Below are 22,687 nucleotides of genomic sequence, written 5' to 3'. Positions count from 1 at the left end.
TTCCTTAGTGGCAGCACTGCATGTGTCATTGCCAAGTTCTCAAAGCAGTGATTGATGCTATTTGGTAAAGTACTCAGAGTCTGGCATAGTTGACTTTCTCTATGAAACACATAATGATAGCACTGAGATGGGAAAAATGTTATCAATTTTATGTCTATTTTCTGGTATTTCAGGACTGTTCTATTTAATATTTCCAAGTGCTTTGTCCAATTTGTTTGCCTTTCCTAACAACTTTTGTGCCGTCACTAAAATATTCTGCAGCTGTAAGAAAAATGTCCTGATACACTATGTGTATATTTCCACCTTCCTTCTTCGTGGCTTCTAACAGGGATTTGCCCACCTTGGTGCTGTGTCCCTGGGAGTGGCTGCTGCATATTGAGATGCACCGTGATGTTTAGAGATTTAAATGTGGAAGTGGCTAAGGTAGATGGAGGTTTGGGATGTCAGCCTTGGCTCACTCATACTGTGACCTGAAGAGAGCTCTTGATGCACTCCCTCTTCCATGTTTTCCTGCTTTTCTGTGCTGACATCTGGTTTAGCACACGTAGCAATAGTTCTGAGTGGTCATAGCCATGGGGATTCACAACCACCTTGCTGTATCGTTCCACACCAAAAGTTTATCATACAGTTGGACACTTCCTCTGGTGGGTCTGGAAATAGTAAGAATAGAGGAGTTAAAGGAGTCCTGGCTCATGTGCTCAACAGCATGAGCTTGTACAAAAGGGGGTGGAAGAAACTGTTTGTCTCAGCAGGTCATTCGGCACACACACAGGTGAGGCAGTGCCTGCCTGAGGGAGGGTGACTGCATTTTCCTCCTCCTCCCCTAGCTCTCCTAACACTCACATTCTGTTCTTTCCTAGTGGTGGCAATCTATGACTACACCAAGGACAAGGAAGATGAGCTCTCATTTCAGGAAGGTGCCATCATTTACGTCATCAAGAAAAATGATGATGGCTGGTATGAGGGGGTCATGAATGGAGTGACGGGGCTGTTCCCAGGGAACTATGTGGAGTCGATCATGCATTACTCAGAGTGAAGACCAGAGGACAGGACACTGCATCTCCTGCTGCAGGAGCTGTCAGGGCTTCCCAGATCTCCACCAGCCTCTGGGGCCCCATCCAGTATAACTGAATGAAGGATAATTGTAACAACCACTCTTTTGGGTTTGGTTTGGTTTTTTTTTTCTTTTTCCCCCTCATGATAAGACAATAGTGATTTGAGTTGTTTGAACAAATGGCTCTTCAGCTGCCAGCAGAGGCTATCCTGAGCTATCTGACTTTGAATTAAGCTGACCCATTCAGATGTAACAAACTTGTTGATTAGCTCATACTTCACTCCAATTCTGACTTCTGACAGGCCTTGGGATTTGTCTCAGGAGTTCTGCGTGCCCTCATGGTACTATACCGTTGGAAGCAGTGCCTGGCACTGGGGATGTCCTGGATGCTTGTGGTGAAGGTTACTGGCCAGTGGACATCCCCCGTTTCTACACTACACTCCTGTGCAGCTGGAAGAACAGTCGTGTGCTAGCAAACACTGGGATTTCTACACAGAGACATTCCTGTAACTGCCTTCCAGATAGCTGGATGCTTCCTTAGCATACACACTTCTGCAGCTGCTCTGCACACGCAGGCTGACCCAGGGCACACAGAGCCGGCTTTCATTCACTCATTCACTCACCTTTCAGTTTAGACAATTCAGATGGCTGCAGCCCAGAGGATCCCCACCCCCATCTCTCATCTTCTGAATGCCACATATTTGTTTTGTGTTCTGCACTGATGTAACTGTGCTCCTCTCCACAGTGAGCTCCTTGCCACGGTTGCTGCCGGTTCAAACAGAACTCACAGATGCCGTTGATGGTAAAGGCAAAACAAAGTTTACAGGTCCTCCTGGGGTCTGAGGATTAACTCCAGGGGGTGTGATCTAAGGTTCAAATCTACTCATGCCTGCTTGCACTAGAGAAACTTGCCCCCAACTTTAGTTTTATGCACAATATAATCTTAAAAATCCAATCAGGTATTGTAAATTGGCTATTTTGTACTTGACAACTAGATTTGCATATGTACTGTGAGAGCCCTGTGCAGAGGCAGGACAAACGGCAATTGTCGTCTTCATGTCTGTTGCCAAAATTTCTTCAGTGGAAGCAAAAAGGGCTGTTGTGTGTACTGGTTTCCCATGGAAATCCAAGCAGTAACTAGTAGTAGTCCTAGCTCTTCCCCTAGCCCTCTCCATTGTTTATTATAATAGGTATTTTGAGCTGTACTGGTGGCTTGGGGGTGGAGTAATACCAGGTGAATGCTCTGTAGCCCCTTGTGATGATACTTGGCTTTCTAATCTAGTCTCAGTTAACAATTCTGCTCAGTGATTGTACACAGCAGATCACTGTAAGTGATGGTTATACTCATCTGCCCTTAGGAACATCTAAATGTTATCTGTGGGTAAATATCATGCATTAACTAATTAAATTTCCTTTTAAGTCTTGTTAGCCTGCAAATTGAGAGCCTCCTGGGCAAGGGCATCTTTAGACTGTCACCTGGCCAAGTTCTGGTGCCAAGCTGGTACCAAGAGTAGCTTGTCCAAGGTGAGACAGTACTGCAGCTGGAGAGGCTGATGTTAAAAAAGAGCAGTGCACAGGAGAGCAGGGCTGGATGTGTGATGGCACTGACACCAGTACCGGTAACTGACCCAGCCCCTTGCTTGGTACTTAGTGCAGTATCAGCATGGAGGTGCAGATTCGGTGCCAGCCTGAGCAGGGGTAGCTGCTCAGAGGGCAAGAGGAACAAACAGGTGTGTTTGTAGGCCATGGAGGAATGTGATGACTTGCTGTGAGCTTGTGGAACTCCTGTGACAGTGCACAAGAAACTGGCTTGGTTAAAGTCTGCAGGAAGGATGACATTGAAGAAACTTGTGTGCAGATAGAAGTCACTTTTTCCCTTGCAAATCCACATGTTGTCTTCTTTCTGGAAGCTGGGAAAGCTTTTCATTGTTTGGGATGAGTGCCAGAACAGATACCCTTCAAGCCTTTTACTCTGAAAAGTTTTCTTGCAGCAAGAGAAGCAGCCATGTTCAGTTCCATCAGCCCATCATTTCCGTGGAAGCAAGTCCAGAACTGGTTGTGCAGTCACTGGAATAACTAGTGTCATTGGGCAGGTCTGAGCTTTTGGCACAGGGGGTGGTGCTTCTAGCAAAGGTCATTGAACAGCAGCATTCACCAGCCTTTGGCGCTTACAGGGCAGATGTGTTTTCCAGGAGTATCAGAGGTTTCATGGCTTCTCTTGCCTTGGATATGTTTGTGGCAAAAACTGAGCCCACAGTGCTCAACTGAATTGTTAGGGCAGTTTAATGATTTTTTAAGTGAGAGCTGAACCTCTGCCTGTGCACCCAAGCTGCAGCTGGCAGGTCACACTTTAGGGAAACATGTCTTAACCCAGTCTGAGCAAGAGCTGGTGCTTGAACGCTTCTGGCAGGTGGGTGGGGTAGTGTGTACTCCCACTGTGTGTGATACTTTCTCTTCAGTCAGCTGGTTTTTCCTCTTGCAAGCTCTCTGTGTTGTGAGAGCAGAGCAGTGTGAGATGAATGCTTGCAGAGCACAGAAGATGAGGCTACAAAACCCTTAGTGATTCCACTTTCAGGCCAGCTGTGTGACAGCTCCTGAAGAACTGGCTTTGGTCTGATGGGCCAGGGGTTAGTTTGGTCCCTGCTAATAGAACATGGAATTGTTTATCCTGCAAGAACTGCTGTGGATGGAATTTCTGGGTCACCTCCTGCTGGTTTTATGCTTTATTATACAGTACTAATGTAAAGAAATTTGTTGAGTTTTATGCATATTTTTATTTTGTACAGATTTTAATTCTGTTGCTTGTTTGGGGATGATGTGATGTAATGGTCATAGACCAAGCCAAGGTAAACAGGCTTTGTATAATTAATGTTACATAGATTGCATGCTAGTAAAGTCAGTGAGGGTTGTGTTTCCAGTTTTGTCCCTTGTACTTCTCCTTGTCCAAAACCTTCTCGTCCCCACCCCTTTTTAATTTACAGGTTTACTTTAAAAGGGGGTGGCAAGTGGGGGGCTGGGGGAGAAACACCTCAGTATTTTAAATAAGGTGCACAACATCTCTTCACTGCTGAGTTTTGCTGCCACAGCTCATGGTGTTCTGCATCACAGGCTGTCGAAGTGGGAGTGTGTACACGTGAGAGGTGGGGGAAGGAGACACTCCAGCATAGCCCAAAGAGTGCTGAATGGCCAAAATGTAGATGTTTCTCCCTTTGTGAGAACTGCCTTAGTCCAGCCAGCTGTTTTCATTGTGCACAGAAATTGTTCAGCATCCTCTAGCGGTGTGTTTTGCCTTGGTTTGCTGTGTATCAAAGGTTTCTTCCTTCCTCTTGGCACCAGGGACAAAGCTATTAACTACAGCTGCCTCTCTGTCATGTGCCTGATGAGAGGAGGTCTGACTGAGTCTGTCCACATCTAGTGCTGAAGCAGGTTCATTTGGTGCCTTCATTCCAGCCAAAGAGAGAGAGCTGAGGTTGCATGTGTCTGACCAGTTCTTTCCTCTCCTTTTCCCCTTCCCCTCAGCTGTTGCAGCAGAGGGCTGAGAGGGGCAGGGGGGGTGACCAGCAAATTCTGTGCCTGAGTGTCCTGAGGGCGTGTCCACGTGCAGTGGCTGGAGTAGGCACCAGAGAGCTGCAGTAATGCTGGATCACTTGATGGTCTGACTGGTTAGACACAGACACACAGGCAGTGAAGAGCCACAGCTCTCACTGGAGGGCAGAGGTGTGGCTTGGTGCTGAGGTGGATGACAGCTTGGTGCGTGTTACCAGGAGGTTGACCATGTTCCTGGAATTCAGCTTATCCTTGCAGATAGTTGAGTTGGATGTCACAAGAGTGTCTGGAGATATCTGCTAGTGTGAACCACAGGTCCTGTGGTGTGTGGCTGGGTGGCTTACCTGTGGGTGCCAGAAAGGCTTAGACCCAGCTAGTTCTTGCTAGAGCAGTTTGTTCTCCTTTCACAGCTGCTGGGCATTTTCTTTTCTTGCTGCTGAGGGTTCTTGGTGACAGCCAAAGTTGACAGTGGCAGTAATGCAGCTTCTGAAAAGTGCCACTTTAACCTGGGGTGTTTCAGTTGATTATGAAAAGAAAGCGAGGAAGCGGCAGGACTGAGGGGCCTTTTCCAACAGAGGGTGTGTGGGCTGCCTGCCTGCTGTGGATGTGCACATTGTTGACTAGAGGTGGAAGAGGACTCTGCACTGATGGTGACTGAATACTGTCCTCTTCCTAGCAACTTCCACCACTTCCTAACAGATGCTGTGAATGCACCTCTCTGCTGGAAACAAGCCTGCTTTTTTATTAGTTATGTCTGTGGGCTCCAGGCATAGAGCAAAATTTCCATGTTTTCTTTTCTGGAAAGGATGGAACTTTATGTGGTTTAGTAAACTGGGAGCTTTTGCAGAGCTTCTCCTCCCAGAGGTGCAATAGGACTTTTTGTAAAACAGGTGACATCTGTATTCTCTGCAGGTCCTTTTTGGAAGCTGCTTAGAGGATGCTGTGGCTTTACTAGGAGCAGTAGTTACATTCAGAGTATGGAGAGCACTGCAGCATTTCAGGCAGTATTACAAACCCCATGCAGAGATTTCAGCACCTGTGTTGGCAACCGTGGCAGTAGAAAAGGTACAACACTGTTGCATTCACTAAGGCAAGTATTTACAACACTAACCTCTAGGGAAGGTGGTGGTGGAAACCGAGAACCAGCAGGATCCTGGGCCACAGCTTTTGGGGTGCCAGTTACAAGAATTTACTGTGCGTACAGGTGTATTCACCTTCCCCAGTTTCTGGCATCTCCCAGTATTTGGCATGGCTGCAGTTTGTGGATAAAATGGTTATTACACAGAGGTCAGAACAGTACAAGAAGGGAACAATGTGTGGTTTGTGTTGGGGATTTTCCCCCACAGTAGCTGAAGTCAATGTGCAGTAACAGTCCTATTTACCTACTTCTGAAGTTAAAACTTCAAGCATAGTGAGACCCCCACCTCACATCCATGGGGACATGCTGAAAGCTTGATGCAGCCACAGTTTCAAAACTGCTGTTAAAAAGAATAATTCACAGATCATGGTGTTCTGCTACTTTGGAAAAAACCCCACGCATGTGTTTTGTGTAATCTTCAGCCAGTGGAGGAAGAGGTTTGGGGTTTTTTTTGGTACTCTAAATGTACTAACTTTATTAGCACCTGTGCTTATTACAAGACATATTACAAGACAGTGATGGCAGCAGGGGCCTGCTGTCCAGAGGTAAGCCTACACCCAGGACCCTCCTGAACAGAGACATGGGGACCCTGCCGAATGAAATGGGTGCAGTTACGTTTATTCTAGTTTCTCCTTATACCTCTGAAGAATCCTACCACTACTGACTAATAGGAAGAGCTATGTACAAATTTATTTCCATTACAGCGCCTCAGTAAGTGCTGACATGTCCAAGATTTTTTTGTAAAGAACAAGTGCTTCTTTTCACATTTGAAAAAGTGTCTTTTGCAACTTGCATGGACAAGTAGTTTCTATGAATTCTCTGGAGATGTCAGTGTCTAACATGGATTTTATCCATGCACTTTTTTTCTGAAAGCAGATACCCCCCCCCCCCCCCCCCCCTTTGGTTTGCAGTTGGAGCAGCACACGCTGCTTTTGCTTTTGGCACTGCTGCTGCAGTGGATGGATGCAGAGCCCACTGTAAACGACCAAGCCCACAGGACTCTGGGGAGCTGTATGCCGCCAGTAACGTTTAGTGTGTGTGCCATTTGAACCACCTTCCAGTGAGTGCAAAACCCAATTTTTAAATTTTTTTAATTGTACTTGGAATTAATTGTTGCTGTGTACTAAACCCTCTTGTTATGAGCCCTAAATAAAAAGAACAAAGCACACCTCATGTGTTCTGTGAGCGTGCCACAGCGTTGTCACATTTCTTGTCTTTGGCTCCACACTTCAAAGCACCAGGGCCAGGGATGGTGGGATGGTGGCTTGTGCGTGCAGGAGCCTGTCCCCGAGGCTCTCTGAGCACAGCACTGCCCACAGCAAAGGTACAGCCTTGGCATCTGCTGCCTTCAGCAGCTCCTTGCCCTCTGTGGGACTGCCCCTTGCCTGCACTCACTACTCTACTGCTGAGGGCTGCAGGCTGAGGCTGAGAGCATTTCCCAGGCAGGTTCCCACAGCCCCCAGAGTGGAGCCAGCAGCTGTTCCCTGTGAACTGAGCTGGCCAGCACTCTGCAAGGCCGAGCAAGGAGCAGATGGGAAAGGGGAGCCTTCCCACGGGGTCCAGTTCAGCCCTGTAACTGGTGTGCAGTGCCTGGCTGCTCCAGCCAGCTCTGAGCCAGCAGAAAGAACCGTGCAAAGAACAGCAGCAGTTTCCTTGGGAGTGAGCGCAGGAACGGCACATGGCTGTAGGCCATCACCTACCTGACTCACACCAAGAGGAACCACTGATGACCTGGAAACACAGTGTGGCTCTGAGCTCATGAAAAAGGAAAATTGCAAAACAGAGGATTAAAACAGAGTATTAAATTTAACTACATCTTTATTGAATTGTGCATATTCCATTGTATAATGCTCTATATTGGGTACTCTATAATGTAGTATTTTTGTCTTCTCTCATGCTTAAAAAAGTATATTTATACATATATTTATATATATATTTATAATATGGCAAAGCTCCCCCCAACCTGACACTATCAGTCTAAAAGAGCTTTGATTTTTTTTTTTTTTTTCTGTTTGGAAAGGGAAGAAGAGGGGAGGCAATCCCATTGAAAGATAAAATGTGCAATCTTCTTTTTAAAGCAGTAAACATGAATGTATTTACAGCACTCAGCACAAATTTGCTGCACAGACAAATCATCATTGCAATGACACTTCTTACACTTGCATCTCCAGTATTATACAGAATATTCCCAGTGACTGGTAACAATTAGTGTAAGCTATAAACCAAACTGCTGCTCCAGTTCATTTCTGGTCCACTGCAGTCCACTAGGAGGCCTAAGATTTCCAATTAAAACCTATGACAAAACATTTAGTTTTTCTTTTAGAAGTACAAACATTATTGTGCTGCACCAAATCAGCCAGCAGGGTGCCATGGGCACAGCTTTGTTTGCCAAACTGTCCCTTGCAAGTGTGTACCCAGTTCCCAGTGTTGGTTAAAGGCAAGGGACACACAACATCTAAGAGTGGCCCCCTGTTGTCTCACCAGACATGTGCTAGAGATCAGCAGTATGAGACCCCTGGCAACAAGAGACTGGTATACACACATCTGCATACCTGGAATTTAGCTCAGAATGCATCTTTGGCATCTTGGGAAAGCTGGAAGGAAACTATTTTCCACTGTAACAACTGGTAGAGTTTCAAAATCTCCTAAAAGACAAGCTGCCTTCAAGCATCTAAATAAGGGGGTGTAGTGTCCACAATCTGTTACTGAAGGTCCTTCTCATTCATTTCTACAGCACTAATTCCTGTTCCTTCAAGTCTTCTACCTTCTCTACCTCCCCTATACCCAAGATCCATCTGCTGAGCAGAGAGCTCACTGAGTCCTTGCCCCACCAACTGCCTCAGAGCACCCAATGATCATCACCCAAGTCACTGTTTTCCCCGGGGTTGGTTAGGAGTAATTAGAGTAATTAGCCTGTGTTCTTAGTGTCTTAAACTTCTCACAATTAGACCAAGCCTGTGTCACAGTATTAGTGAGTGCTGCCCCTGCAACAACAAAACCCTGTTGGTTTTTTTTTTTTTTTGCCCCTTCATGGGCATATTTTAATTAATTGAAGGAAAGAAAGTTCAGAAAGGAAAATTACTCTGCTTACACAAACTCAGAATTCCAAAATAATGCTTAAAACCCCATCAGCATATGGCAAAAAAAAAAAAAAATCCAAGAGAAACTATCCCTTGTAGTGTTAAAATCCTCTCTGGTCTGGAGTCTGTCCCAGTGGTGCAAGGGAATAAATGCAGAGCTCGACACCAGGTGCCACAAATGGTCCCCAAAGCAGTAAGACTCACCTGCAGCTGAGCAGCACTGTGTGACTGAGTAGGTAATCTACACCTTAGTAATGCTATAAGGAAAAAAAACCCAGCAACCAACCAAACTCCCATGTTCTGGCTTCATCCTCACTACCTTCTGCCAGGAATTCATACTGCTTTTCTGGAGTGCAACTGATTTTAACATGACACTAGTTTAAATAATACTCATATTAGGACCCACTTATAATCTTATTTTGAATAAGAAACAAATTTACCTGCGATAGTACCACTGTAGCAAAACAATTTGGTTCTATGCTGTTTTCTGTAAAAAGCAGAAAATTTCTTTTTGCCCTTCTGCTGTTGAAATGGCACTTTTGGTTCCTTAAACTGTGGAAAAAAAATTTAAGTGAGAGGAAGACTGGCCACACTTTATCTCTGAGCTGATATGATTTATCTGGTTGCCTAAGGACACAGGAAGAAGGAATTAGAAAACCTATAAATGTGCAAGCCCAGAACAGTAAATGTTAAAATGCACTTGTTGAAAAAACTGCTTCCTCTCCCCTCAGACCCGAAACCAAAGAATCCAGGTACCAGCACTTTGTTTCCTTGACGTGTCCCTCACTGTTGCCCTGCAGACAAGTGCAGAGTAAGCTCAGGAGAGGAGCTCTTTGGCTTTGAGGTCATCACCAAGTCAGAGCAGTCAGGGGTGGTTTGCCACAGGAGAAAACCACTGTGCAGGGTGAAGCAGGAAACGTCCTCTTCCACAGAAAATAAGAGAATGATTCAGACACTTGTGCCTAACTTCCTATCCCAGCTTCAGATGTTAAAAGAATAACGGCCCCAAGCATGGCCACCTGAAACATGTTACCTATGGTTTGTTTAGATCCTGTGGTTTCTTTTAGTTTTAAAAGTAATTTCTCATCGAAGCTTAGTGCTGCTAGAAGAGCCTAATTTTCCCTTTCAAAGCAACTCCCCAGCACCTGAATGGTGATGTAAGCATCTGAGAATAGCTCCCTGCTTTCTACACCTGGGCTGTGGGTACAGACACCTGGCTGAGCTGGGCTTTGCTACTCAGAGGTGGATGCTACCTACGCTGCAGAGCAGAGGGGAAATGAAGACTGAACGAGGAAAAGAGTAACGAACACAGCTGAGCCCTCACAGGTGCCCTTGCAGCAGCAGGGTCCCCTGACAGCCACCTTAACAAGTGGCCACCCTGTGCTCTGCCTCATGAAATACAACTCCAGCTGTACACTCTGTATATTTTGAGATCAAAGCACTTTTGTGTCTGGAGTATGAACACTCAGCCTTCACATGCCCATTTTAAAACTGCCAAAAGTATTACTGCCCATATTTGTAGCAGGAAGCCTCTTCCTGGGTGTCTGAAATCCAGCCCCTTAATTTTCTGATTTAATAAATATTATGGTGCAATTATGAGATGACTGCACATGGGGGAAAACAACTTACTTGCAAAATAAGGTGTAAATATTCACTGTCACAAAATCAGTAAATACACTGGAAAAGCAAGTTACAATGCAGGGTATGTCATAACCTGAAAAGGCAATCGGGTTGTCTGAAGCACACTGTAGGCAAATTTCCATGCTCAGCTCAGAGAAAACAAGCAGCACCACTCACTGGATCACCACTGCCTCAGGAAGGAAACCCTAACTAGAAGCAATACAGGGTGCCACCTTAGCAGACATTCATTCTTTTTGCTGCAGACTTCAGAGTTGCACAACTGTCTCCCAGCACCTGTAGGCAGCCCGCAGCCTGCAAGGATTAATTGTCTAGGGAGAGATACCAGGGAAATAAATGTGGTCACCGGAAAAAGAGAACAAAGCTGAAATGCCTCTGAAGAAACTGCACTCAGAACATTGATGTGCCGAGTCCAAAGCCCAGAGGTACCTGCACTGAATGAGCTACAGTAAAAGGGCTGGAACTGACACACACCAGTGAGGCTGTCTTGGGAAAAGAAAAGCAGACGGGGCAAGTCGAATTCTCTGACTGCTCTCACCTGGGAGCACATGTTGCCAGGAGCAGGAGAATGTGCCCACCTCCCCATCATGGCTATGGGCACAGCAGTTACAGCTGCAGCGAGCACCTTTTGCCTTCTGGTGTGTCTGAGCCCCAGGAGCTGCACACAGGACACAGCAGCAGGAGGAGCAATGTGAAAATTACAGCACCCATGAACTGCAGTATAGCTTAACAACCCTCCTGTGAAGTTAGTCACCAGCTACACTGAGCATGCTTAAAATAACAATGCAAATGCTTTTAAGGACACTTTGTAAGCACAAAAATAGTAGAAACAAAACGTGGTGAACAATTTGAAAGATACAAAAAAGTGCCTTTCCATAGCAGTGCTTTAAAAATGCACATAATGGTATATACTCTTATTGCTCAAAAAATCTAGTCTGAAATATTAAAACAATTTCCAGAGGTGCTGAAACAGATTTTAAAAAAATCATATGAAACAGTTCAGCAGAGACAGCACCACTAATTTTTCTCTTCTCATGATGCACCTATTTAAAACTATATAGTTATAGATGTGTAATTTTCCAGCTCAAATTAGCAAAACTTCTTTTCCTATTCATAAAATATTCACAAAGACAATTATTTCATTATTTGGACTTTAGAAAAAAAAGTCAATAAAAAAAATGGAATGGGGGACACTGTCACAATATTTCTTAAATGTATCATCCTGAATTACTTTAATGAAAGGTTAGTTTATATTGGTTTTACACATGTGAAGATACTGCCAGGTCAAGCTGCTGTCTTTGTTTCATTCTTTGGGAAAAAGAAAGCATTTGAAGTTTGGTTTTGGAGAAAAAGTAGGCAAACAGTGAAATTATTTGCCCTATGAGCCTGTTGATACTACGTATCGACAATATCCCCATGCTGACAAGGGAAGCTGTAAGAGCTGAAGATGGGGGTAGTTACAGTCCAAGTATTTTAGTTGTTTTACAAAGGCTATGTCCCACCACCCGGCAAGGAATGTGCAGTGATACATAGGACGACTTACACTGCCTTATCACAAGGTCTGAACATGTGGCTAAGACTGTACAATCAAGCTACTGAAGTAGCTACTGAAGAAAAAGGACTGTCATTCATGCTTGATGTGGTGACCGACTGTGAATCGGTGACTAACAAAAACCAAGCAAACCAACAGTCTACTGTCTAATCATACGGGCCCTTAGATGAAATTCAAATGTTATTGCCTCTTTAAGGTTGTTTTTTTTTCCAGTCTTCTTCCTCGACTGCTAGAAGTGCAACTTTGTAACACAGGTTAATGCACTGGTCACAGTCTCTGGCAGGCCAAAGAAAAGAGAGAGAATTCTTACTCTCCTTGTCCTGAAATTGCTGCTCCCTTCTCTCTTTCCAGAAGGGAAATTTTCCCAACAATTTCCAATCAATGACAACACTTTCTTCACACATTTCCAGACACTTGTTTTTGTGAAGACACTACATCTTACCAGGCCCAGAGCAGGTGAGACTGGACGCTGTGCATGCCTGTGTGAGCACACAGCACATTCTACAGAAACCTACCTGTTCATTCAGGGTAAGAGTTACACGGACAGCTCACGGATCCGCGTGGATCAGCCTTGGGGGTTGGCAGGATTTTCAATTGCAGGAGTCCTGGCAGCTTTCAGAAGGGGTTAACACAAATATATTCATCTTGAGCCATAGAAACAAATGATGGAGCCTATTATCAGTTAGAATGCATAATGGTTTGGAATAATATATATTTATCCTATTTAACTGCATGGACAAGTAAGTTTGAAATAATTTCTATCAGTGTATATTTTTAAACTATTTGAAAGGAGGGGGAGGCTCTTTATAGTATAAATATATTTCACTCCAGCCCACTATATATAAAATCTATTTCTTTCCTCTGAACATACTCATTTTCAGTAGTATTATGACCAGAATGTTTTGGTATGTTGCATCTGTACTTTTCAATCAATGGACAACATACAGTTACCAGCCGAACACCTCAGCTTTGCAGAATTTACCCACCACAAACTGCTGAGAAGTTTGTGGGTTTGGGTTTTTATTTCCTTTCTTTAAAGTGCCCCCTACATCTCCATCTTTATGGTAAGATTTGACCAGTTAGAGTCCGATTCCAGATAATATACTGACTGAAACAATAAATACGGTTCTACAAAAACATTCTGGTTATCTTCTATAATTGCGACGAATTATATCACAATATATTATATACCTACACTTATTATACATGCACAAACATGTCTCACGTGGACAGACACTACAAAAAAATTATCTCCCTCCCCCTCCCCTAAATGCAGAAAAAGTAAGAAAACGGGGGTTTGGTCCAATCTATAAGAAGGGTAAAAGAAACTGAAAGAATGAAGCCAACACCTCTCTACCCACTTTTCCCAGTAAAGTATCAACACCCCTAAGCCCCCATCTTTCTTATTCTAGCCATGAAAGGGGAATGTCTTTACATTTAGCCACAGCTGCAGTTTGAGATCACCTCTTTTAATGGGGCTATCATCCACATCCCCACATCCTCTCCACATGCACGGGATCATGGGCTGGCCAATCAGAGCAGCCCACAAGTCACGCAGAGCACTGGATCTGGGGACTGACTACCAGTCCCGTGACAGCTTGGTGTTCTGATCCCTTTTGGGGGGCGCGGGGGGCGGCCCCCTCCGTAACGTTGCATAGCCAGATATATGACTGCCCCCAAAGCTGCTGGTCTTCTGCTGGTCAGCCAGCAGCTCTGGCGGGGGCGGAGGCAGGGCCATGTCGTCCATGGTGGCCGTGGGCTCCGTTCTGGACATGCGGGCGGAGGAGAGCGAGCCGTGCCGGGTGATGGATTTCCGCTGCAGCGTCCGGTTGAGGTCTGCCAGGAATCCCGGCTGAACGCTAAGGCTGGACTTGGGTGAGGTGGGCACTTGTGGGCCAGCTGACCCCGGGGGCTCCGCAACCTCCGCCTGTGTCAGTCGGGTGCTGTCGTTCCGCTTGGGCCGTGTGGGTGGTGGCGCTTTTTTCACAGATGGTTTTGACCACGCCTGCGGCTGGGGATTGACAACAGCGACTTTTGGGGAGGTGCTGCCTGAAAACACAGACGGAATTTCTACTGGAGGGGGAGGCAGATCTATTTCAGGGGGTGGTGGTGGGAAGTCTGAATCGGATGGTGGTGAAGGGAATTCAACCACAGGTTCCTTTCCAGACACACTCGGAGCAGAAGCCTTGGCTGGCATTCCCCCTTGTGGAAGGACAATGGGCAGGCTCACACCAGAAAGGTTGAGCTTTCCTGGCTTCGGAGGGGCTGGAGGAGGTGATGACTCCTTGGAAGGAGATCCTGACGGCTCTGGGGAGTGTGCAAATTTGCTGACAAGGCGGTCCACTGAAGGCCTCTTGGACTCATGGTACTCAGCGGAGCTTGTGGACTTGATGCTGGAGTTGCGTTGAGGTGTTGGAGGTGGTTTCTTCCCTCCGGGGCTTGATGTCTTGCCGGCCTTTTTTACTGGAGACCCTGATTTGTCAGGCGGGGGAGAACCTGCAGAGGAAGCTGGGGAAGGAGGTGGAGGAGGAAACACTAAACTGCTCTCTGGTGGAGGAGGGGGGAAATCTGGTGAAGGAGCAGCAGCAGGCTGCCATTTGGGCTTTGCCTTCACTGCTGGAGGCGACTGTGGAGCCACACTCAGCGGAAGGGGTTTCAGAGGCTGGGGCTCAGTGGCAGGTGGCGTGGGAGGAGGGGGGAACTGGCTGACTATCTGCTTCACCACCGATGGCACTGGGGACTGAGGGGACGGAGGAGGCTTTACTGAGAAACTTTGCTGCTTTGGGAATGTTGCAGGGGGAGTGGGGCCAGGAGGGGCCGGGGGCAGAGGAGGCACCTGGGGAGAAGTGATACTTGGTTGTTTCTTTATTGCAAGGGGCAAGGCTGCAGTCACAGGGGGAGTGACATGTGTGACCCCTGGTGATGCTGCCTTCCCGCTAGGCTGAGGGGGCAGAGCTGCCATGACAGGCTTTGGGGGTGCCTGGGGTGGTGGTGGGGCAGGCACAGGAGGAGGCGGCGGTGGCAACGAGGAGGCAACAGCGGCCTGGCTTATATTTGGTTGGACCTGATGTATCTTGGGGGGCGGCGGTGGTGGAGTGAACTGCGGCACGGAGGGGGCACAAGGTGCCGGCTTCAGCTGTGCCATGGCCGAGCCCGGTGTGGGGGGCGGCGGCGGGGGCGGGGGGGGCGGCATGACCCCGTTCGGGGGCACCAGGATCTGAGGCTTTGCCGAGGGCGGGGGCGGCGGCGGAGGCTGCTGTGCAGCAGGGGCTTTGGAAAAAGGGCCGCCGTGCTGGGCCGCGTTCTGCAGCCGCGTGATGGTGCTGTACTTGACGAACATGGTGGCGGGCGAGCCCGCGGATGGGGCGGCCTGGCTGGGCAGGGGCGGGGGCGGTGGGGGCGGCGGCGGCGGGGGCGGAGGGGGCGGCGGCGGGGGCGGTGGCAGCGGCGGGGACGGCTGCGATGCTGTGTAGGGCGTCACCGCTTTCGTCTGCGGGGACACGGGGGCTGCGACAGACACGAAGGGCCGGCCTGCAGGCTCCACTCGGGCCTATGGGGAAGGGATTTTTAGTGAAAGTGGAAAGGGAGAAAAAGAAGAGAGAGGGAAGGAGGGAGAGAGAGAAAGAGACAAAGAGATTATAAAGTGAAGGTCTAAATGTGCCCAACATTAAAAATTAAGTGGCAGATTACAGCATGCAAGAATTATTAGCAAAACACTGGAGCAAGAGACAATTCCATACACTGACAAGCCGGGACCATGCAAGGGGATGGGCAGGCCGGGAGGAGAGCCGGCAAAAATCAGCGGAGCCAGTTTTGCTCCAAGCAAAGCTGCTGTCAGAGGGAAAATACACCAGCAGCCTTGTTACTGCCCTGGGGCAGGCAGTGGGACCCAGTGAGAATTACCGGCCTGCTTTGGGCAAGCGTAATGACCCAAACATAGCCCCCCAGAACAGCCCAGGCCGTGACAGAGGCAGAGCCAGAGGCTCTGTAGACATCTCAGCGCAGTATGACTGGAATCAAACCACACACAGTCTCCCAGAGCATGTCAAATCCTTACATCTGTTAGGTCAGGCCTTACACTGTTCAGTGTTACAAACTGCAGAAATCCTGAACTGCTCTAAAACACATTGAGAGCAAGCTCTGCAGGAATAGTACTGAGATTATTTTTCCTTCACATGCTCTACTATCCATGACTGGCAGGGAAAAAATAAGGAAGAAGAAGAACCAAGTTTTCCTAGAAAATTTCCCCAGAAGGAAATGTTTAGACATCTGCAAAACAAAGTAAACTTGGGAAAGTTACACATGCAACTCATACGTTAAACAGAAAAAATAAGGAAAAACAGGGAAAAGCTGACTAATGGAAGGATCAATGGGAAAGCAGCAGGCAGTGTTTTAGTCTACTCGTGTTGTGCTCAAGTTAAGTTGTTTCTCAAAAACTGTAAGCCTACATTCCTCTTAAAAATTAAAACAACAATTGCATTACTCAAATTTATAAACATCCTCCTAATACAAAGTGTTTTGGCTACAAGCCAAGTTGTGAATTTCACAGTGCACAGCAAAGAAACATGCATTAGAAATATACCACCACCATAGTGACTGACCACACTGGGTACCTATACCTTATTAGTAGATACTTTGCAATAAGTAAGCCCAATTATGCTCATCTGCACGGGAAGAGCACATTTGCATATTGCTTTGTTCTAAGCACAGGTGTGCAGTGTCTGCATGTGCAGAACTCCATCAGAAGGATTAGAGTCAGAAGCAATAAACAGTGATTTTACAACAAACATGGGGTGTGCCTCTGCCTGTCACATTAGGTCTGGAACTAAATCAGGGTGTTCACATTACAAAACAGAAATCTTGATCTCTTGCAAGTGTTAGTCTGTAAATTATCATTCTCCCAATCACCCAGGTTAATGAATTTTCAATTAGCACCACCTGACCTTAATTGTGCCCTGTATAAGGCACCATGGGTGTGCTGCCCTTAGTTGTGCTGAGCTTCACTTTTGACACCTGAGACAGCAAAAGGCAACAGGAAAAATAAAGGCGGCATAAAACAGAGAGAGAGGGAGCTGAAGGCATAACAGAATAGCTATTCCTGAATGGCAAGACCTTGGGGAATCTTGAATTTGTCCCTTAAAGCAGACACAGCAGGCATGCATTTGGGTACTTGTAGCATAACATTTGAAATAAGGTGTTCAAAATCTAACAAGCAAATGAGACTCAATGAGCTCTTCACTGCCCAACTGGGAACAAATGAAATAAAGTATTCTTTGGGCAAAGAGGAATCTTTCAAAATATGAAGCAGATGGATTATCTGCATTTTGGGAAAAGTTTTTCTTAATCTTACATATATTTGAAAGACAGTGGTGTATATTTTATACCCATTGAAGACAGTCATCTTCACAGTGAACAAATTAAACACTCCGGACAGAGAAAAGACTATTGGGCATCTCAGGAGGGGGAGCCCCTCCCATCTCCACAGAATCAAATTAATTTCAACATCCAGAAACATAGTCTGTGATACTTTCTTTACAGAAGAACCTTGAGAGAGATTCATTTGTCCTTTTTTTTGTCCTTATAATTATGTGATGTCCTTCTGTGTATCTTGACAAATTACTTGTTGCACACTGGCAATTCCTATTTGTGACATGCATCTTCATGACTATTTGGAACTCTTAAAAAATGCTATAAAAACAGCTCTTTTTATATAAGCTGTGCTTTTTTTAGCTATTTTTTCCTGAGAAAACAAACTTTTGCAATTGAACTGTTTGCCATCTCTTTTCCCATGCTTTTGGCCTGGTTACCAAAATTAGCTCAAATATGACAGATCTCTAGCAATTTCAGTATGTTTTCGACTTAAAGAAATTATTGGGAAGTTACGGGTAAATGAGGGCAAAGTGGGCAGAACTCACCCGTGATTAATTTGCTGAGGCACCAGTACAACACCCTGGCTGGAAAGCACACCAATGCTATCTGCCTGCTGAGACACAGCAGGCTCTGTGTTCTGCCCTGCCTGCCCAGGGGAAGGAGCCAAGGCTGCCAAGGTGGGAGAGAGCTGTTGCACAAGGGGAAGGGACATGCAGGCAAGTTCTGCCACTTGGCAGCAACCTGCCCACATGGACTTCTTAAGCCAGCTTTGACACCAAAGCACTGTAGCAAAGCTGCCTCTGAGGTAAATGGAGACTAAACTGACTAAAAGCACATCTCAGTATCACTGGTAACACCTTCCCATGTAAATTACAATTCTTGAACACTGCTGTTGCCTTTCTTGCCACACAGTTTAACATTTTTCACTGCCAGTCTGATTTCCTGGTTATTCAAGTTCTCTGGGCCAGATTTACACTGTAGTTTCACTGAAATTCCCTCAATTGTTTAAACACAGCTTCTGTAAGTTTACACAGTTCATTTCATTTGGATTCTTTGGAAGTTTTAGGGCAACCCATTTACCTGTGTTATGCATAAGGTGAAGAAATATACCTTTTCTTGGATTTGCAGAAAGGAATTCAAATTGATGAAATATTGATACATGTATAGCTTCCTCAATGCAGGATGCATTCTGAATATTTTATTTTTACCATGGCTTTAACCATGTAGCTTAAAAATTTTTGGGGTTTAAATAAGCAATTGCCAGCAGCACTACACACTTGAAAAAGAACAATAGTAACCCCAAGATAGTGAACTTCAAACCTTTGCTTAAAATCTCACAGCAAGTATATGTAGCAGCAGGATTTACACTGAACCCAAAACTTGAGGAAACAGTAACATTATCATTCTTACAGCAGTACTTTTTCACCACTGTTGAATACCTGCTAGCAAATGCCCCATCTCGTGCAGCTCACTCCTGCAGAAATGATGCATCCTATACCCACACAGAAGCCATCTGCTGATGGACATGCACCATGTGTTGCACTCATGCAGTAGGAAAACTTGGACCACAACTTAGCAAGCTACATCCCTGGACTGAGTACCACATTACTATTAGAATCAGACAACTTCCAAGCCAGCAGGCATTGAACAACAGTTACGAATCCCAAAGGATGCAGCCATGTCAGCTTTCACACCGTCATATGCTTTCTCATTTGAAAAGGAGATGTGTTATCTTATTTTTAGTTATTTATCTGAAGCACCAGTGCCAGGTATATTGGCCTGTGGCTTTGGTTTTAAAAAGCTTCCTTCTCTAGCTTGGAACCTGAGGTCTGGGGAAGATTCAGAACTGACAGAAGTAATGACAGCTTCTCATAGTGCACTTCCACATGTAGCTGCTACAGTTAATGACATCAAGGTTGTTCAGGAACCTGGAGATTCCTTCAAACCTGACAACAAACAGCTTCAGCAGAATTTCTCCCGTGCATGCAAATTTTCCCCAGGAACTACAACAGTTAACCACAGAAAGAACAGAAAACTAACCAACACACAGAAAACTAACCACAACAGACCCGAGCCCCAGCCTCAGTGGGTTAAAGTCTTCTGTAACTCTCTACCAGAAACAGGAGATACTTCATCTGCCTTAATCCACAACTGCTGACAATGTCAGTACTTTTGATTTGACCATATCTGAGGTTACTGGTTCCAGTCCCACCTAACAGAACACTTTTGAGTAAAAACTACTGAAGTATTTCAAAACATATATACTTGCTTTCAGGCCCCAGTTATTCACATCTTTACAAAGGAAAGATGTGGCTACTTAACTGGAGAAAGATCTTAGTGAAAGAATTTCATTCAACTTGTTAACAGCTTATCTTTTTATTTTGTCTTCATTCAACATTAGTAAATAGGACTCTGTGAGAGGGGCTGTATAATGCCTTCAAAGAACAAAAAGTTTCTATGCACACAAATAAAAGAAAGAACAGAAAGTTGCAGGGCTTAATTACCTGAAAAAGTGAATCCTAAAAAACAATTATATAGCAGTGTAAATTAACCATGTAAAACAGAGAAGAAATGCCACTCAAGACAGAGGTGGAAGAGGTACAGCACTGTCTCATACATTTTGTTGGGCGCTGGTTGTCAAATTAAAGTCTTCTTGTTACCTTGCTGGATTCCTCCAGTTGAGTGCCTCGTTTCCAGGCCTCAGAGAACATGGAGCTGACAATGCTTTGGGAACGGACATGGCCAGCTGTCTGGGTGTCAGAAACTCCACTATCAGACTGATTAGAATGATTTGATTGAGATTCTGTTCAGAAAAAAAGTTAAGGAACAGTTAGCATATGTTTTTGAATGTAAAAGTAATGTCAATACAATTCAACTTTGTTAAACATGTCCCCAGAGGCCACTGCTCCCAGTAAAAACTGTGTAAGCTCTAGCTCACATCCAGGCCATTACAACAGATGCCTGGTATCAACCAAACCTGAAGCTGCACAAGGATAAGAGTATGTCAGATATTTCAAGGTAAAATCACTGCAGCTGTGAGGGTTCTGAACCATGCCACATCCCTGCACTTTGGGAAAAGCCCCATTTCATGCAGTGCATGCAGCCTGCTCTCTTCAGCACTCCCTCCCAGCACAACCTTAAAATTGTACCCTGGGCACAGGCCGTGGACAAACTGCACCAGCCAAGGCAGAACACTGCTTCCAATGACCCATTCCTCAACACAAGAGAAGGGCTGTGTGTGCATCCTGCAAGTAGCCAACATAAATGATGCTCTGGGTCTACAGGGTGACAAGATAGCAGCAGGCACAGTCAGACCAATTTATTCAGCCTGCCACCTGCTTTCTGTGTAATCCCAAAGTGTCCTGGCGCAGGCTGGAATCCAACTTTGGCAGAACATGCTTGGCTAGTGAGCTGTGGCTCAGCTCCCTACAAGAATTTACACTTTATCAGAAAAATACCCATCTTGGAGATCGAGAAATTATAAGTGACCAAGAATTTACTGCTTTGCCACATAGTTGAAACAACAAGGTACCTTCCCAGTTAGGCTGCATTTGCTTAGCTCATTCTTACAGGCTACTTTCTGAACCTGTCCAATTCAGTAGCATTACTTCCCAATCTGTATCTCTGGCAGACAATACACCTTCACACAACAGCACACTTTCAATGAAGAACATAGCCCCTCTAGGTTCTGAATAATCCACCAAAGCATCAGTTAGCTCTGAACAATGAAATTACACTGTATAAAATATTTATCAATTTTTAAACTGTTACATGCAACAAGAAACCAGCCCCAGTTCTGCAGAGAGATAAATGGGAGCACATGAATGCAGGCATGCACAATTTGACATGGGAACAAACAGTATTTTCAAAGTTTTCTCTAAACAGATTGGATCTTTGCCTTTGGGCAGGGGATGGTTCTCATTTTCCAATTTCAAATATTTCAGTCCACAAAGCAGTTTAAGAACTACATATATATGTTCTATGCATCATTATGATATAAATCTGATTTTTCAAATAGGTGAACATAGAGGCATCAGGAATTTGAAAAGATGTTTCCTCCTCTCAGTATAAGAAAATCATTAGTTTTTGGAGGTGAACAAGAAACTGGTGCATATTTCAAACACAGACATCACTGCAAGTAATACAGCAAAATGGGTTTTTACCTGTATGCATATATATATAGATATACATATACAGAATGTTATAGATAAAGTCTGTGTTTTAGACTAAACATAGCATAAAAGACTTTGGAGAAACAGTCCATTTCCTGCAACAGTCTCTCTTGAGGCATCCAGACAGCAGATGATAACAAAGGCAATTGATTCTTTGTATTATGAGATAGATCACATTGTTACCTGGCAAACTAGATGAGCTGGAGCCTGACTTGATACTGGAGCTAGACAAGGAGGTCCAGTCATATGCTGACTCTGTTCTCTTCAATGCTTCCTGATAGTTCATGTATAGCTGCTTCCCGTACTAAGCAAAACCACAAACAAGTTTAACAACTCTATACAGGCTGTACACTCTTTTCAGACCGTTGAGCTCCACCTCTGGCTTCTCTATTATGCCGTTCCTCCTGCCAGTCCCCCCAAAGCAACACAGGCTCTATGTTAAGGAATATTAATGCTATTAGTGAATTGCTGAAAGAAAAACAATTTATTTGTGCTAGAAGAGACAGTGTCAAGCAAGAAATGGCCCAATGAATAAACTAAGACAAGCTGAGGATCTTGAAAATCAACTCTATGTTCTAAATTCTCTTTTCCCATAAGCCTTCTTTTCTGAAATCTGAACGGAGCTGGCTAAAATCTATCTATGATTTTCTATATTTCTGACATCTATGATGTCAGAACTGTGTCATGTGACAGGGATGCAGCAGAAACAAGAAGAAAAGGCCCAATTACTGAATTACTATAACAGAGCCTATAATAATTTTGCTGAGGAAAGAAAAATGTCAGAAGATTTTACAGTTCATGTTCAGAATTGTAAACAGAGGGAAGTTAGATTTACCCTGTATTTTGCTAAGTAACTGTAAATGGTTTTAAGCAGATGATGACAACTACTCATGACAGCAGTGTAAGAGTGCCCAGGGGTTACCTTAGCAATGCGGATGCCATTGATCCACTGGTGTAGAGTTCTTACATCATCACAGCAGAGATATTTGATATACTGGGACTTCTTCTGGATCTGAGGATGCTGCAAAAAATTGTGCATTCTCATCAATGTTTTCATAGCTAGGAATGCAAGGAAAGCATTTATTTGTCGATGTCTATACAGATAAACCTAATGCTGGAAGCTCTTCAATAGTAGTG

The 22,687-nt window shown here is 45.1% G+C and overlaps 2 protein-coding genes across 18 annotated transcripts in view; one reads left to right on the top strand and one right to left on the bottom strand.

Moving 5' to 3' along the window:
* The window catches only part of ABI2 (abl interactor 2), a 65,076-nt gene extending 58,165 nt beyond the window's left edge, over positions 1 to 6,911 (top strand). For all 16 annotated transcript variants that reach the window (XM_059476385.1, XM_059476382.1, XM_059476384.1 and 13 more), the window contains one exon: positions 861 to 6,911. In XM_059476385.1, coding sequence (XP_059332368.1) covers positions 861 to 1,036 — 176 coding nt within the window. In that variant the 3' untranslated portion in view covers positions 1,037 to 6,911. The remainder of the gene's footprint in view (positions 1 to 860) is intronic.
* A 627-nt stretch (positions 6,912 to 7,538) lies between these two features.
* The window catches only part of RAPH1 (Ras association (RalGDS/AF-6) and pleckstrin homology domains 1), a 79,006-nt gene continuing 63,857 nt past the window's right edge, over positions 7,539 to 22,687 (bottom strand). For both annotated transcript variants that reach the window (XM_059475737.1, XM_059475738.1), the window contains 4 exons: positions 22,473 to 22,571; positions 21,734 to 21,854; positions 20,039 to 20,181; positions 7,539 to 15,558 (listed from right to left, as the gene is read on the bottom strand). In XM_059475737.1, the coding sequence (XP_059331720.1) occupies positions 13,588 to 15,558; positions 20,039 to 20,181; positions 21,734 to 21,854; positions 22,473 to 22,571 (2,334 nt within the window). In that variant the 3' untranslated portion in view covers positions 7,539 to 13,587. The remainder of the gene's footprint in view (positions 15,559 to 20,038; positions 20,182 to 21,733; positions 21,855 to 22,472; positions 22,572 to 22,687) is intronic.

The sequence above is a fragment of the Ammospiza nelsoni genome, chromosome 7 (genome assembly GCF_027579445.1).
Source record: "Ammospiza nelsoni isolate bAmmNel1 chromosome 7, bAmmNel1.pri, whole genome shotgun sequence".
In the NCBI taxonomy this organism is placed as follows: Eukaryota; Metazoa; Chordata; class Aves; order Passeriformes; family Passerellidae; genus Ammospiza; species Ammospiza nelsoni.
This window is presented reverse-complemented; position numbering and strand designations above follow the sequence as displayed.